The sequence below is a fragment of the Bombina bombina genome, chromosome 8 (genome assembly GCF_027579735.1).
Source record: "Bombina bombina isolate aBomBom1 chromosome 8, aBomBom1.pri, whole genome shotgun sequence".
NCBI lineage: Eukaryota > Metazoa > Chordata > Amphibia > Anura > Bombinatoridae > Bombina > Bombina bombina.
The window spans coordinates 313,162,875-313,175,147 of NC_069506.1; the positions used below are offsets into that span (position 1 = coordinate 313,162,875).

The 12,273-nt window shown below is 40.2% G+C and overlaps 1 protein-coding gene across 1 annotated transcript in view; it reads right to left on the reverse strand.

The window, feature by feature from the left end:
- The window catches only part of NCAPD3 (non-SMC condensin II complex subunit D3), a 273,275-nt gene that overhangs the window by 137,847 nt on the left and 123,155 nt on the right, over positions 1-12,273 (reverse strand). The window contains exon 18 of the mRNA XM_053691510.1: positions 2,726-2,823. Coding sequence (XP_053547485.1) covers positions 2,726-2,823 — 98 coding nt within the window. The remainder of the gene's footprint in view (positions 1-2,725; positions 2,824-12,273) is intronic.

Sequence of the window (12,273 nt, forward strand, 5' to 3'; positions counted from 1 at the left end):
TTGTTTGGTGAAATGTGTTCAATTTGTACAGATTGACTTTTATTTAAAGTAGCATCAATACAGTTAGTACATAAATTTCTATTGGGCTCCACTTTGGCATTAGCACATATAGCACAGATGTCTTCCTCTGAATCAGACATGTTTAACACACTAGCAAATAAACTAGCAACTTGGAAATACTTTTCAAGTAATTTACTATAATATGAAAACGTACTGTGCCTATAAGAAGCACAGAAATAATTATGACAGTTGAAAGTTAATAAACTGAAAGGTTATAGCATCAAATCTTTGTAAAAAACACAATTTTAGCAAAGGCTTGTTCCCATTAGCGAAGGATAACTAACCCTGATAGCAGAAAAAAAAGTTACAGAAATAAACGTTTTTTTATCACAGTCAACTACAATCTCACAGCTCTGCTGTGAATGATTACCTCCCTCAAAACAAGTTTTGAAGACCCCTGAGTTCTGTAGAGATGAACCGGATCATGCAGGAAATACAATGAGCTTCTGACTGAATTTTTTGACCTCCCCCTCACACACAACAGTGAGAGAGATCAGTAAACTGTCATAAATTAAATAAAACAACTGCCAAGTGGAAAAAATAATGCCCAAAACATTTTATTCACCCAGTACCTCAGAAAATGAAACGATTTTACATGCCAGCAAAAAACGTTTAACATAAATTAAGTGTTATTAAAGAGCCTGTTGCCAGTCCCTGCAAATTAGGCTAAAGTCTTATGCACACAGTATAATTCCAGTGAAGTGCCATTCCCCAGAATACTGAAGTGTAAAATATACATACATGACAGCCTGATACCAGTTGCTGCTACTGCATTTAAGGCTGAGTTTACATTATATCGGTATGGCAGAATTTTCTCATCAATTCCATTGTCAGAAAATAATAAGCTGCTACATACCTCTTTGCAGATTAATCTGCCCGCTGTCCCCTGATCTGAAGTTTACCTCTCCTCAGATGGCCGAGAAACAGCAATATGATCTTAACTACGCCGGCTAAAATCATAGTAAAAACTCAGGTAGATTCTTCTTCAAATTCTACCAGAGAAGGAATAACACACTCCTGTGCTATTATAAAATAACAAACTTTTGATTGAAGGTATAAAACTAAATATAATCACCATAGTCCTCTCACACATCCTATCTAGTCGTTGGGTGCAAGAGAATGACTGGTAATGGCAGTTAGGGGAGGAGCTATATAGCAGCTCTGCTGGGTGAATCCTCTTGCACTTCCTGTTGGGGAGGAGTTAATATCCCATAAGTAATGGATGATCCGTGGACTGGATACACTTAACAAGAGAAACGTTATTTTAACTCCCAACATAGAAACGTTTGCCAACAAACATCCTGTCATCAGTGTCAACCATTTTTTTATAGCCCAACATACAGGTCCAGTAATACCCCTCTCTATACATTAGGATTACTGCTTTACTATTATTTACTTTCCCTCATGGGGATACTGTCAGCCAATTCTGAAATAACACAGTCTCTCCAGAAAAAAAATGACTGAACATACCTCAATGCTTGTAGCATGAAAACCGTTCCTCACACTGAAGTTTCTAAAGTACTCCTCAGCCATTCTGTGGGAACTACTCTGGATCTTAGTAACAACTGCTAAGATCATCAGTCTCCAGGCAGAAGTCTTCATCCATCTGCTGCCTGGGAAAAAATAGCACTCACCAGTACCATTTAAAATAAAAAAGTCTTGCTTGAAGAAAATAAAAACTAATATTTTATCACCTCTTTCACTTTACCCTTCCTATTACTTAGAGTAGGCAAAGAGAATGACTGGGGGGTGGAGTCAAGGGAGGAGCTATATAGACAGCTCTGCTGTGGTGCTCTTTGCCACTTCCTGTTAGCAGGAGGATAATATCCCACAAGTAAAGGATGAATTCGAGGACTCGTCGTATCTTATAGAAGAAATGAATGTGATACTATAGTACAAAACAGCTTAACATTGCTCTGGTTTGCTAAAACAATACCAAAGGGAATGCGACTCAAACATGAACAACCCTTATTTCCATTGATCTTCATATATCATTGATTTGCCTAATGTAGATCTTCAATGAAACTGTATCATACAGAATAAATGTTTATAAATCTCCTGACCATGTATTTAAATATAAAATACACATTTAACTTCCAACCAAAACAGACAATTTATTATAGAGTACACTCAAAATAGAATGTCTCTCCTGAACCAGTCAGGAGGCCAATGGCAGGTGATCTCAGATTTTATTCTTTATTTATAAAGCGCCAACAGATTCTGCAGCACTGTATGATTTGCATTTTTATTTCAGCAAGTAGAGCATCACATTTCCTATTAACATTTTAATTCATTAATTCAATAAAATGATAACTTACTTGGATGAGCCATCATATCATATACTTAGGTGGGATAAGCAATGCCTCATGAATTGGATTCATACCCCTACCTATGAATCACTTTGACAAACGGACCAAGTACATCTACTCATAGAAGCCTTCCCAGAACAATGAGTATACATTTAAGTTTTCTTGTTTATGTTTGCATATTAGAACATGTTCATAATGGTCATTGCATAAATGGATGTCGTATTGCTTTCTGTATCGTCAATATGACCAATAAAGTTTATAAAAAAAATGATAACTTACTGTCCATTGTAAAGGTTTAGGAAGGAAAATTAACTGATTTGTCAAGCAAGACATAACCGGAGAACAAGAGCTCTCACCTATCAGATGAGTTCTGGTGTCAGCAGGAAGGTGCTTTGCAATATGTCCTATCACACACAGAATGTGCGCTACGGTGCTGCTGTTCGCATCATTCTGCCTGAAACAGAAGTGAACTCGATATCAAATAATTCTATTAATGTAAGATCAGCAATACAGAGGAGTGAAATATTACCATTTTCGAAAAGTTTCTAATTACATTACAAGGGATGTATGGCCTATGTTGCATGAAAATAAGGCATGAAACATCTACATTCTCTTAAACTATAGAGGAGCAATGGTCCAAAATAAAAAAAAGTAACTTTATTGAATCTAAGATTTACGGCATGTGAGCTGAAATGCATCAGTTGCCATTTTTCTAGTGTTCTACTTTTGTAACCGCTGTCCAATTTTTTTTTTAGAAGATTCAACAAAGTTATATGTTTTATATTTTAGACTGGTGCTCCACTATACTGTAGTTTATTGTTTGCTATTTTAAAGCTGACTGTAGCATGATCTTGCTAATGAAAACACTATCTCATTGGTGTGCTGGAATCGACTGACAGTCTGTTCAGCCTATCCGTCATGAGTGTTCATGTACCAGTTGACTGGCAATCTGAAAGAAGATATGGAGCCTAAAGGTTATGTCGGAAAGGAGCTGTAAGCGAACAAGAATCCCCCTACAGAGGTGAACCATATATTATGATAAGAAGAAACGGATTTGACTGGGGATAAGTGTGTGCAATATTTTTCTATACTAACGTTATACCTTGTTTAATGGGCATAATACTGTGAACGGATACAGATGTGAACTGTCCAGAGGATACATGGGTACACCATACACTTAACCATATGAAACTGGCTTAAAGGGATACTAAACCCAATTTTTTTTTCTTTCATAATTCAGATAGAGCATGCAATTTTAAGCAACTTTTTAATTTACCCCTTTATCATTTTTTTTTTTTTTGAAAAAGTTTTTTATTGAGGTTATGCTAGTGAGTACAATATGTGTAAAATACCATATAACATAAGAAAAAAATACAACATCAGTGTCACATTTACAATAATTAATCTTATACATGAAATAGCAAATTGGTATAAAGCTAGGTATATATCAAGAACCTCTATTTTATTTTTTTATTGCTTAAATATTTCAATTATTTCCTCAAAAGCGCAAGTGGCCTCTTTTGGACCAGTAATGGCAAATGTTGTCTAGAGGAATGATAACGAATGTATTGGACACTTATGGTCCCACACATATAATGTAAAGGGTAAATTATCGACTGACATTTTTATTTTCAAAAATATAAGGGGGGGTAGAAAATTCAGCGGATAAGCACCGCTTGTCAAATATAGGGTAGTATGGGGGGGGGGGGACGGAGCCCAAAGCAAGGATTACATAAAGAAATATCATGGGACCTACTAGAAGATTTCTGAAAGATTAGGGGTAAATCATAGGATTAGAAAAGAACATGTGATATATAGCATCTATGAATAAGAGGGCATATAAGAAAAATTATATGATCGGGGGTTATTACCATATATGTAGACTTTTGGCTCGTGGGATCATAAAGTATACTACTGAAGGGAATCCAAAACTGATATAAAATATGGATTAAGGCAGACATTGTACTAACTTCAAAACCTAAAAGTAAGAGATATCCCCTCTAGGATTAATAATTTTTGGAAGGTAACTATGACATTAGCATAATCAAATGAGTCATATTTTCTAAAACCTAGGCCCTATGTTAGTTATAATATAATATTGGGGGGGTAATCTAGGGCAGAAAAAGGAATTAGACATTTGGGATATATATTATAATAGGGATGAATAAGCCTTCAGTTATTAAACTTGCAATACTACTATACTAATATGGACATATATTAATATGCAAAACATTATATCAAACCATCACATATCAGCAGTCGTGGAGACTAGGCTTAGGAGCAAGTGTGATGTCAGGGATAGCTCATATAGCAAGTTAGGAGCTGTGGTACCATCGTAATTATGGTACTCAAAGTAGTGGGCATGTACCCCTCTGAGACTTACACTATAAGTAGGTATTCTGCACATAATAATATCAGAATATGTAACTATTAAGGGATCTTAAAAATAGTAGGAACCTAAAAAGGTCTAGGGACATAAAAATAAGAGTTAATATTTTAGAACCAGCTATCTCTCAGTCTCAGATATTGACATTCCTAGGACACAAAACCTTATATAGTAGTATGAGGTATATCATTAAGTGCATACCAAAATCATCAATACCATGAACAGATGTATAACAAAACTTGTGAAGGATAGGAGTTAGGGACTCAAGATCTCAAAGATTATATCTCTTATAACTATCATGCAGGAGATCTCTAAAGCTAAATAACCAATAGTTTACAAATTGACCCTGGCATAAGCCTGACACAGTATCGTTAAACCTAACTATGCTCCTGTACGAGTTATGCCCCCGCACTCAAAAATATATATAAAATTATACATGAGACAGAATGCAAAACATTTGGAAAGCATATAACTAGACTTGCAATTAGATAGAGTCGCAGGTAATTACCCATAAATGCAAAGTAGGAGTAGTGAATTTCTCAAACAGGAATCCACATGTATAACCCATTACGTGAGTAAGTTTACTGTATTTGCTGCAGTATATATTAATTGATACCATATTGCTTATAGGAGATTAGCCCCTCAAAAAAAAAAAAAAAAAAAAGCTGAGAGAGAAAAGAGGGACATTTAAATGCGTGTCATTTTCTTAATAGGTGTCCTTAAGAGTATATTATCCTAGAAGATAACCTAAGTAGCTTAAATTCGGTTACACATGGAAAATCAAGCAGTAACAGATCTTGACGTTGTTAGGCAGGTAATAAACTATTTCTGGGTACACAAGTAAAATAGTGCATCAAGTCATACCTAAATTGCATAGCTATAACAGATATCTAATCAACATAGACATTCAAGATTGACGGAGTCAGACATTAACATATATTTTAAGTGTAAGTCTTGTTTTTTTCTTGCAGTGTGCATATGCTCAGTTAGTCCGGTCCTCTTAAGTACTGTCCATGAGAGTGTTCTGAAAGGAGGACTAGAATTGGACTTAGTAGCCGCAGTGTATATCCAGTCTCCGTAATTAGGTAGTTAGGCATCTCACCTCTATCCTATCCCTGAAACTGTCCAGCTTGTCCCACTGCCGCTGTTATAGATGAGGGGATACAATGGCAAAGTGTTCAAAATAGCCAAGGGTAGATAACATAGCGATCTCACAATTGCCTTCAGATCGCCCAAGGTGCTACTGCCTTGGGTAGTGTAGAAAGCGCTCTGAGAAAGCACTACAGGGGAGCCGTCAAATCTACTGCTGTCTTCGCCGTCCTTCAAGTGATCTAGTCCGCTCACCAGATTGTGTGCTATAGCCTGCTGTGGCCTAAGGTATGTATTACCTAGCCAGTGATCTCGCGTTCCTTTCTTTAAAGGCAGTCCTCCGCCTGCCTTCTCTGTGTTAGCGATAAAGGCCTTCTGCATTTGACCGGTACTCACACCCTCAAGAATTACAGTAGGGGTTAAGGGTATAAGGGGGTAGAGCAATTTTACTGCATGGGTAGTACTCGTTTCCCCTGTAGGCAATGTCACATGAAAATCAGCTTGTAATATCCCAGGCTGAGTCGGGTAGGGCTCAGAGTTAGGGATCATGCAACAGTCGGCTTCCACAGGGATAAGTGATTCCCTGTCTTGTCCTACAACATAGTTCTCCGCCATCTTGGGTGCTGCGCGGTCCTCTTTGGCGCCTGCATTTCTGATAAGAGAAGAGAGTTCAGCAAAGTGATTGCCCATCTGTTGATCAAGCTTGAATAGAAGTGCTCGTATTTCTTCCATGATCGTTTAAAGCAGTCACAGATATTTAATTGTCTTTCCAGCTTCAGGCTTCTCACAGCAATGAGAGTCGCTGCAAACAATAAAGAGGCTTACTCCGGTTAGAGTTGTCAAACTTTGTATTATTAACTATGTTCAAAGTCCGCTGTGTTTCTGGGTCAGTTATTAGTATTACATAAGTGAATTTAATCAACTTATTGGTAAAAAAGAGTACTTTATTGAGCCATGCTCCAGGAGCTCAGAGAATATGCGTCTGTTAGCTACGGCTGCAGGCTCCGCCCCCCCCTTTATCATTTTTTTATTCATTGTCCTGCTATCTTTATTTGAAAAGCAAGAATCTTAGCTTAGGAGCCGGCCCATTTTTTAGTTCAGTACCTTGATAGTGCTTGCTGATTGGTGGCTAAATGTAGTCAACAATCAGCAAGCGCTAACCAGGATGCTGTTCCAAAAATGGGCTAGCAAATAAAGATACCAAGAGAATGAAGAAAAAATGATAATATAAATTCTAAAAAAGTAAATTTATGCTTACCTGATAAATTGATTTCTTCTATGGTAAGACGAGTCCACGGATTCATCCTTTACTTGTGGGATATTATACTTCCTAACAGGAAGTGGCAAAGAGCACCACAGCAGAGCTGTCTATATAGCTCCTCCCTTAGCTCCACCCCCCAGTCATTCGACCGAAGGTACAGGAAGAAAAAGGAGAAACTACAGGGTGCAAAGGTGACTGAGTTTAAATAAAAAAAAATTATAATCTGTCTTAAAATGACAGGACTCGTCTTACCATAGAAGAAACCAATTTATCAGGTAAGCATAAATTTCCTTTTCTTCTATAAAGGTAAGACGAGTCCACGGATTCATCCTTTATTTGTGGGATACAATACCAAAGCTACAGGACACGGATGAACGGGAGGGACAAGACAGATACCTAAACAGAAGGCACCACTGCTTGAAGAACTTTTCTCCCAAAAACAGCCTCCAAAGAAGCAAAGGTTTCAAATTTGTAAAATTTGGAAAAGGTACGAAGCGAACACCAAGTCGCAGCCTTACAAATCTGTTCAACAGAAGCATCATTTTTAAAAGCCCATGTGGAAGCCACCGCACTAGTAGAGTGAGCTGTAATTCTTTCAGGAGGCTGCTGTCCAGCAGTCTCGTATGCCAAACAGATGATGCTTTTTAGCCAAAAGGCAAGAGAGGTAGCCGTAGCTTTTTGACCTCTACGTTTTCCAGAATAGACAACAAAAAAAGAAGATGTTTGACGGAAATCTTTGGTCGCTTGCAAGTAAAACTTTAAAGCACGAACCACGTCCAAGTTGTGCAATAGACGCTCCTTCTTAGAGGAGGGATTAGGACACAGAGAAAGAACAACAATTTCCTGATTGATATTCTTATTAGTAACAACCTTAGGAAGGAATCCAGGTTTGGTATGCAGAACCACCTTATCAGCATGGAAAACAAGATAAGGTGAGTCGCATTGCAATGCAGATAGTTCAGAAACTCTTCGAGCCGAAGAGATAGCAACTAAAAACAGAACTTTCCAAGATAGAAGCTTAATATCTATGGAATGCATAGGTTCAAACGGAACCCCTTGAAGAACATTAAGAACTAAATTCAAACTCCATGGCGGAGCAACAGGTTTAAACACAGGCTTGATTCTAACTAAAGCCTGACAGAACGTCTGGAACATCTGCCAGATGTTTGTGCAGTAGAATTGATAAAGCAGATATCTGTCCCTTTAAGGAACTAGCTGATAGCCCCTTCTCCAATCCTTCTTGGAGAAAGGACAAAATCCTAGGAATCCTGATCTTACTGCATGAGTAGCCTTTGGATTCGCACCAATAAAGATATTTACGCCATATCTTATGATAAATTTTCCTAGTGACAGGCTTTCGAGTCTGAATCAAGGTATCTATGACCGACTCAGAGAACCCCCCCTTGGATAAGATCAAGCGTTCAATCTCCAAGCAGTCAGCTGCAGAGAAACTAGATTTGGATGCTGGAACGGACCTTGAATCAGAAGGTCCTGTCTCAGTGGCAGAGTCCATGGTGGAAGAGATGACATGTCCACCAGGTCTGCATACCAAGTCCTGCGTGGCCACGCAGGTGCTATCAAAATCACTGAAGCTCTCTCTTGTTTGATTCTGGCAATCAAACGAGGAAGGAGAGGAAATGGTGGAAACACATAAGCCAGGTTGAACAACCAGGGCACTGCCAGAGCATCCATCAGTACTGCATGAGGTTCCCTTGACCTGGACCCGTAAAGAGGAAGTTTGGCATTCTGACGAGACGCCATCAGATCCAATTCTGGTGTGCCCCATTGCTGAATCAATTGTGCAAACACCTCCGGATGGAGTTCCCACTCCCCCGGATGAAAAGTCTGGCGACTTAGAAAATCTGCTTCCCAGTTCTCCAATCCTGGGATATAGATTGCAAGAGTGAGTGTCTCTGTCCATCGAATTATTTTGGTAACCTCTATCATCGCTAGAGAACTCTTTGTTCCCCCCTGATGATTGATATATGCTACAGTTGTGATAATGTCCGACTGAAATCTTATGAATCTGGCCGATGCCAGCTGAGGCCACGCCTGAAGTGCGTTGAATATTGCTCTCAGTTCTAGAATATTTATTGGGAGGAGAGTCTCCTCCTGAGTCCACAAACCCTGTGCTTTCAGGGAATTCCAGACTGCACCCCAGCCCAATAGGCTGGCGTCCGTCGTCACTATGACCCACGCTGGCCTGCGGAAACACATTCCCTTGGAACCACCAAAGAAGAGAGTTTCTGGTCTCTTGATCCATTCCACTGTTTGAGCATGCAAAGTTGCAGTGGTCTGAGATGCAAGCGAGCAAACTGAACTATGTCCATTGCCGCTACCATTAAACCGATTACCTCCATACACTGAGCCACTGACGGCCGACGAACGGAATGAAGAGCTCGGCAGATGGATAAAATTTCATGTCCACCGAATCTATCAGAGTTCCCAGGAATGGAACTCTTGTGAGAGGGATAAGTGAACTCTTTTTTTACGTTCACCTTCCACCCGTGAGAAGCCAACATGATGTCCGTGTGAGACTTGGCTAGTTGGTAAGTCGACGCCTGGATTAAGATATCGTCCAGATAAGGCGCCACAGCTATGCCCCGCAGCCTTAGAACCGCCAGAAGGTACCATAGCACCTTTGTGAAAATTCTGGGAGCCGTGGCCAACCCGAAGGGAAGATTCACAAACTGGTAATGCTTGTCCAGAAAGGCGAACCTGAGGAACTGGTGATGATCTTTGTGGATAGGAATGTGTAGATACGCATCCTTTAGGTCCACGGTGGTCATATATTGACCCTCCTGGATCATTGGCAAAATAGTCTGAATGGTCTCCATCTTGAAGGATGGGACTCTGAGGAATTTGTTTAGTATTTTGAGATCCAAAATTGGTCTGAAAGTTCCCTCTTGTTTGGGAACCACAAACAGATTGGAGTAGAACCCTTGCCCCTGTTCTGTTTCCGGAACTGGGCAGATCACTCCCATGGAATATAGGTCTTCTACACAGCGTAAGAACGCCTCTCTTTTTGTCTGGTTTACAGACAATTGAGAAAGATGGAATCTCCCCCTTGGGGGAGAATCTTTGAAATCTAAAAGATACCCCTGGGTTACTATTTCTAAAGCCCAGGAGTCCTGAACGTCTCTTACCCAAGCCTGAGCGAAGAGAGAAAGTCTGCCCCCTTCATGCTGTCTTGGTGGCAGCAGCGGGCTTCTTGGCCTGTTTACCCTTGTTCCAAGTCTGGCTAGGTCTCCAGACTGACTTGGATTGAGCAAGATTCCCCTCTTGCTTTGCGGCAGGGGAAGAGGAACCACCTTTGAAGTTTCGAAAGGAACGAAAATTATTTTGTTTGGTCCTCATCTTATTCGTCGTATCCTGAAGGGGGGCATGGCCTTTCCCTCCAGTGATGTCTGAAATGATCTCTTTCAGTTCAGGCCCGGATAGGGTCTTACCCTTGAAAGGGATGGCTAAAAGCTTAGCTTTTCATGACACATCAGCAGACCAGGACTTAAGCCATAACGCTCTACGCGCTAAAATGGCAAAACCTGAATTCTTCACCGCTAATTTAGCCAACTGAAAAGCGGCATCTGTAATGAAAGAATTAGCTAGCTTGAGAGCCCTAATTCTATCCAGAATATCCTCTAACGGAGTCTCAAACTGAAGAGCCTCTTCCAGAGCCTCAAACCAAAAGGACGCTGCAGTAGTTACAGGAACAATGCACGCTATAGGTTGGAGAAGAAAACCTTGATGAACAAATATTTTCTTCAGGAGACCCTCTAATGTTTTATCCATAGGATCTTTGAAAGCACAACTGTCCTCAATAGGTATAGTTGTACGCTTAGCCAGGGTAGAAATAGCTCCTTCCACCTTAGGGACCGTCTGCCACGAGTCCGGCACGGCGTCCGATATGGGAAACATTTTCTTAAAAGTAGGAGGTGGAGCGAACGGAATACCTGGTCTATCCCACTCCTTAGTAACAATTTCCGAAATCCTCTTAGGGACCGGAAAAACATCAGTGTAGGCAGGAACCTCTAGGAATCTGTCCATTTTACACAATTTCTCTGGAACTACAATAGGGTCACAATCATCCAGAGTCGCTAAAACCTCCCTCAGCAATAAGTGGAGGTGTTCTAGTTTAAATGTAAAAGCCGTCATATCTGAATCTGTCTGAGGGAACATATTTCCTAAATCAGAAATCTCTCCGTCAGCCAGCAAATCCCTCACTTCAGAACATTGTGAGGGTACATCGGATATGGCTAATAAAGCGACAGAGGGCTCAGCGTTTGTTCTCACACCAGACCTGCTGCGCTTCCCCTGCAACCCAGGCAGCTTAGATAAAACCTCTGTGAGGGTAATATTCATAACTGCGGCCATATCTTGAAGGTGAAAGAATTAGACGCACTAGAAGTAGTCGGCGTCGTTTGTGCGGGCGTTAACGGTTGTGACACTTAGAAGAGAATCAGGTTATACCATCTATTTCTCCCCGACTGAGAATCATCCTGCGACATACTTTTAGTAGCTAAAATATGTTCTTTACAATTTATTGACCTTTCAGTGCATGAGGGACACATTCTAAGTGGAGGTTCCACAATGGATTCTAAACATATTGAACATTGACTTTCCTCAATGTCAGACATGTTGAACAGGCTAGTAATGACTACAAACAAGCATGAAAACACTTTATTTAGTGAAAAAAATAACAATCATAAAAAACGGTACTGCGCCTTTGAGAAAAAAAAAGCATACACGTTCTGCAAAACAGCCTAAACATGCACCAAATTTTTCAAAATTTTGTATGTAGACACAATATAGGTAGTTAAGATTGCACCACAATTTTTTTTTAACAATTAACCCCTTAATTTCCAAACCGGATCGAAAATAGGCCCAGATCCGAAAAAAACACTCTCAGCACCTTGCCACAGCCCTGCTGTGGCCCTACCTGCCCTCAGAGATCTAAAGTGTGGGGTAAAAGCTTCGATTTGGCCCAAAACATACACCAGGGCCCTCAGGAGTTAGAGCTTGCTGCATGCTAAAAAAAAAACCCTAACTGCGCATCTGAGGCGCGAAAATAGGCCCCGCACATCTCACTCAATGTCTCCTCAGCCTTAAAGAACCGCACCAGAGCGGTTATAACTAGCCATGTGGGTTCTAAGACCCTAAAGTTAAGCCAT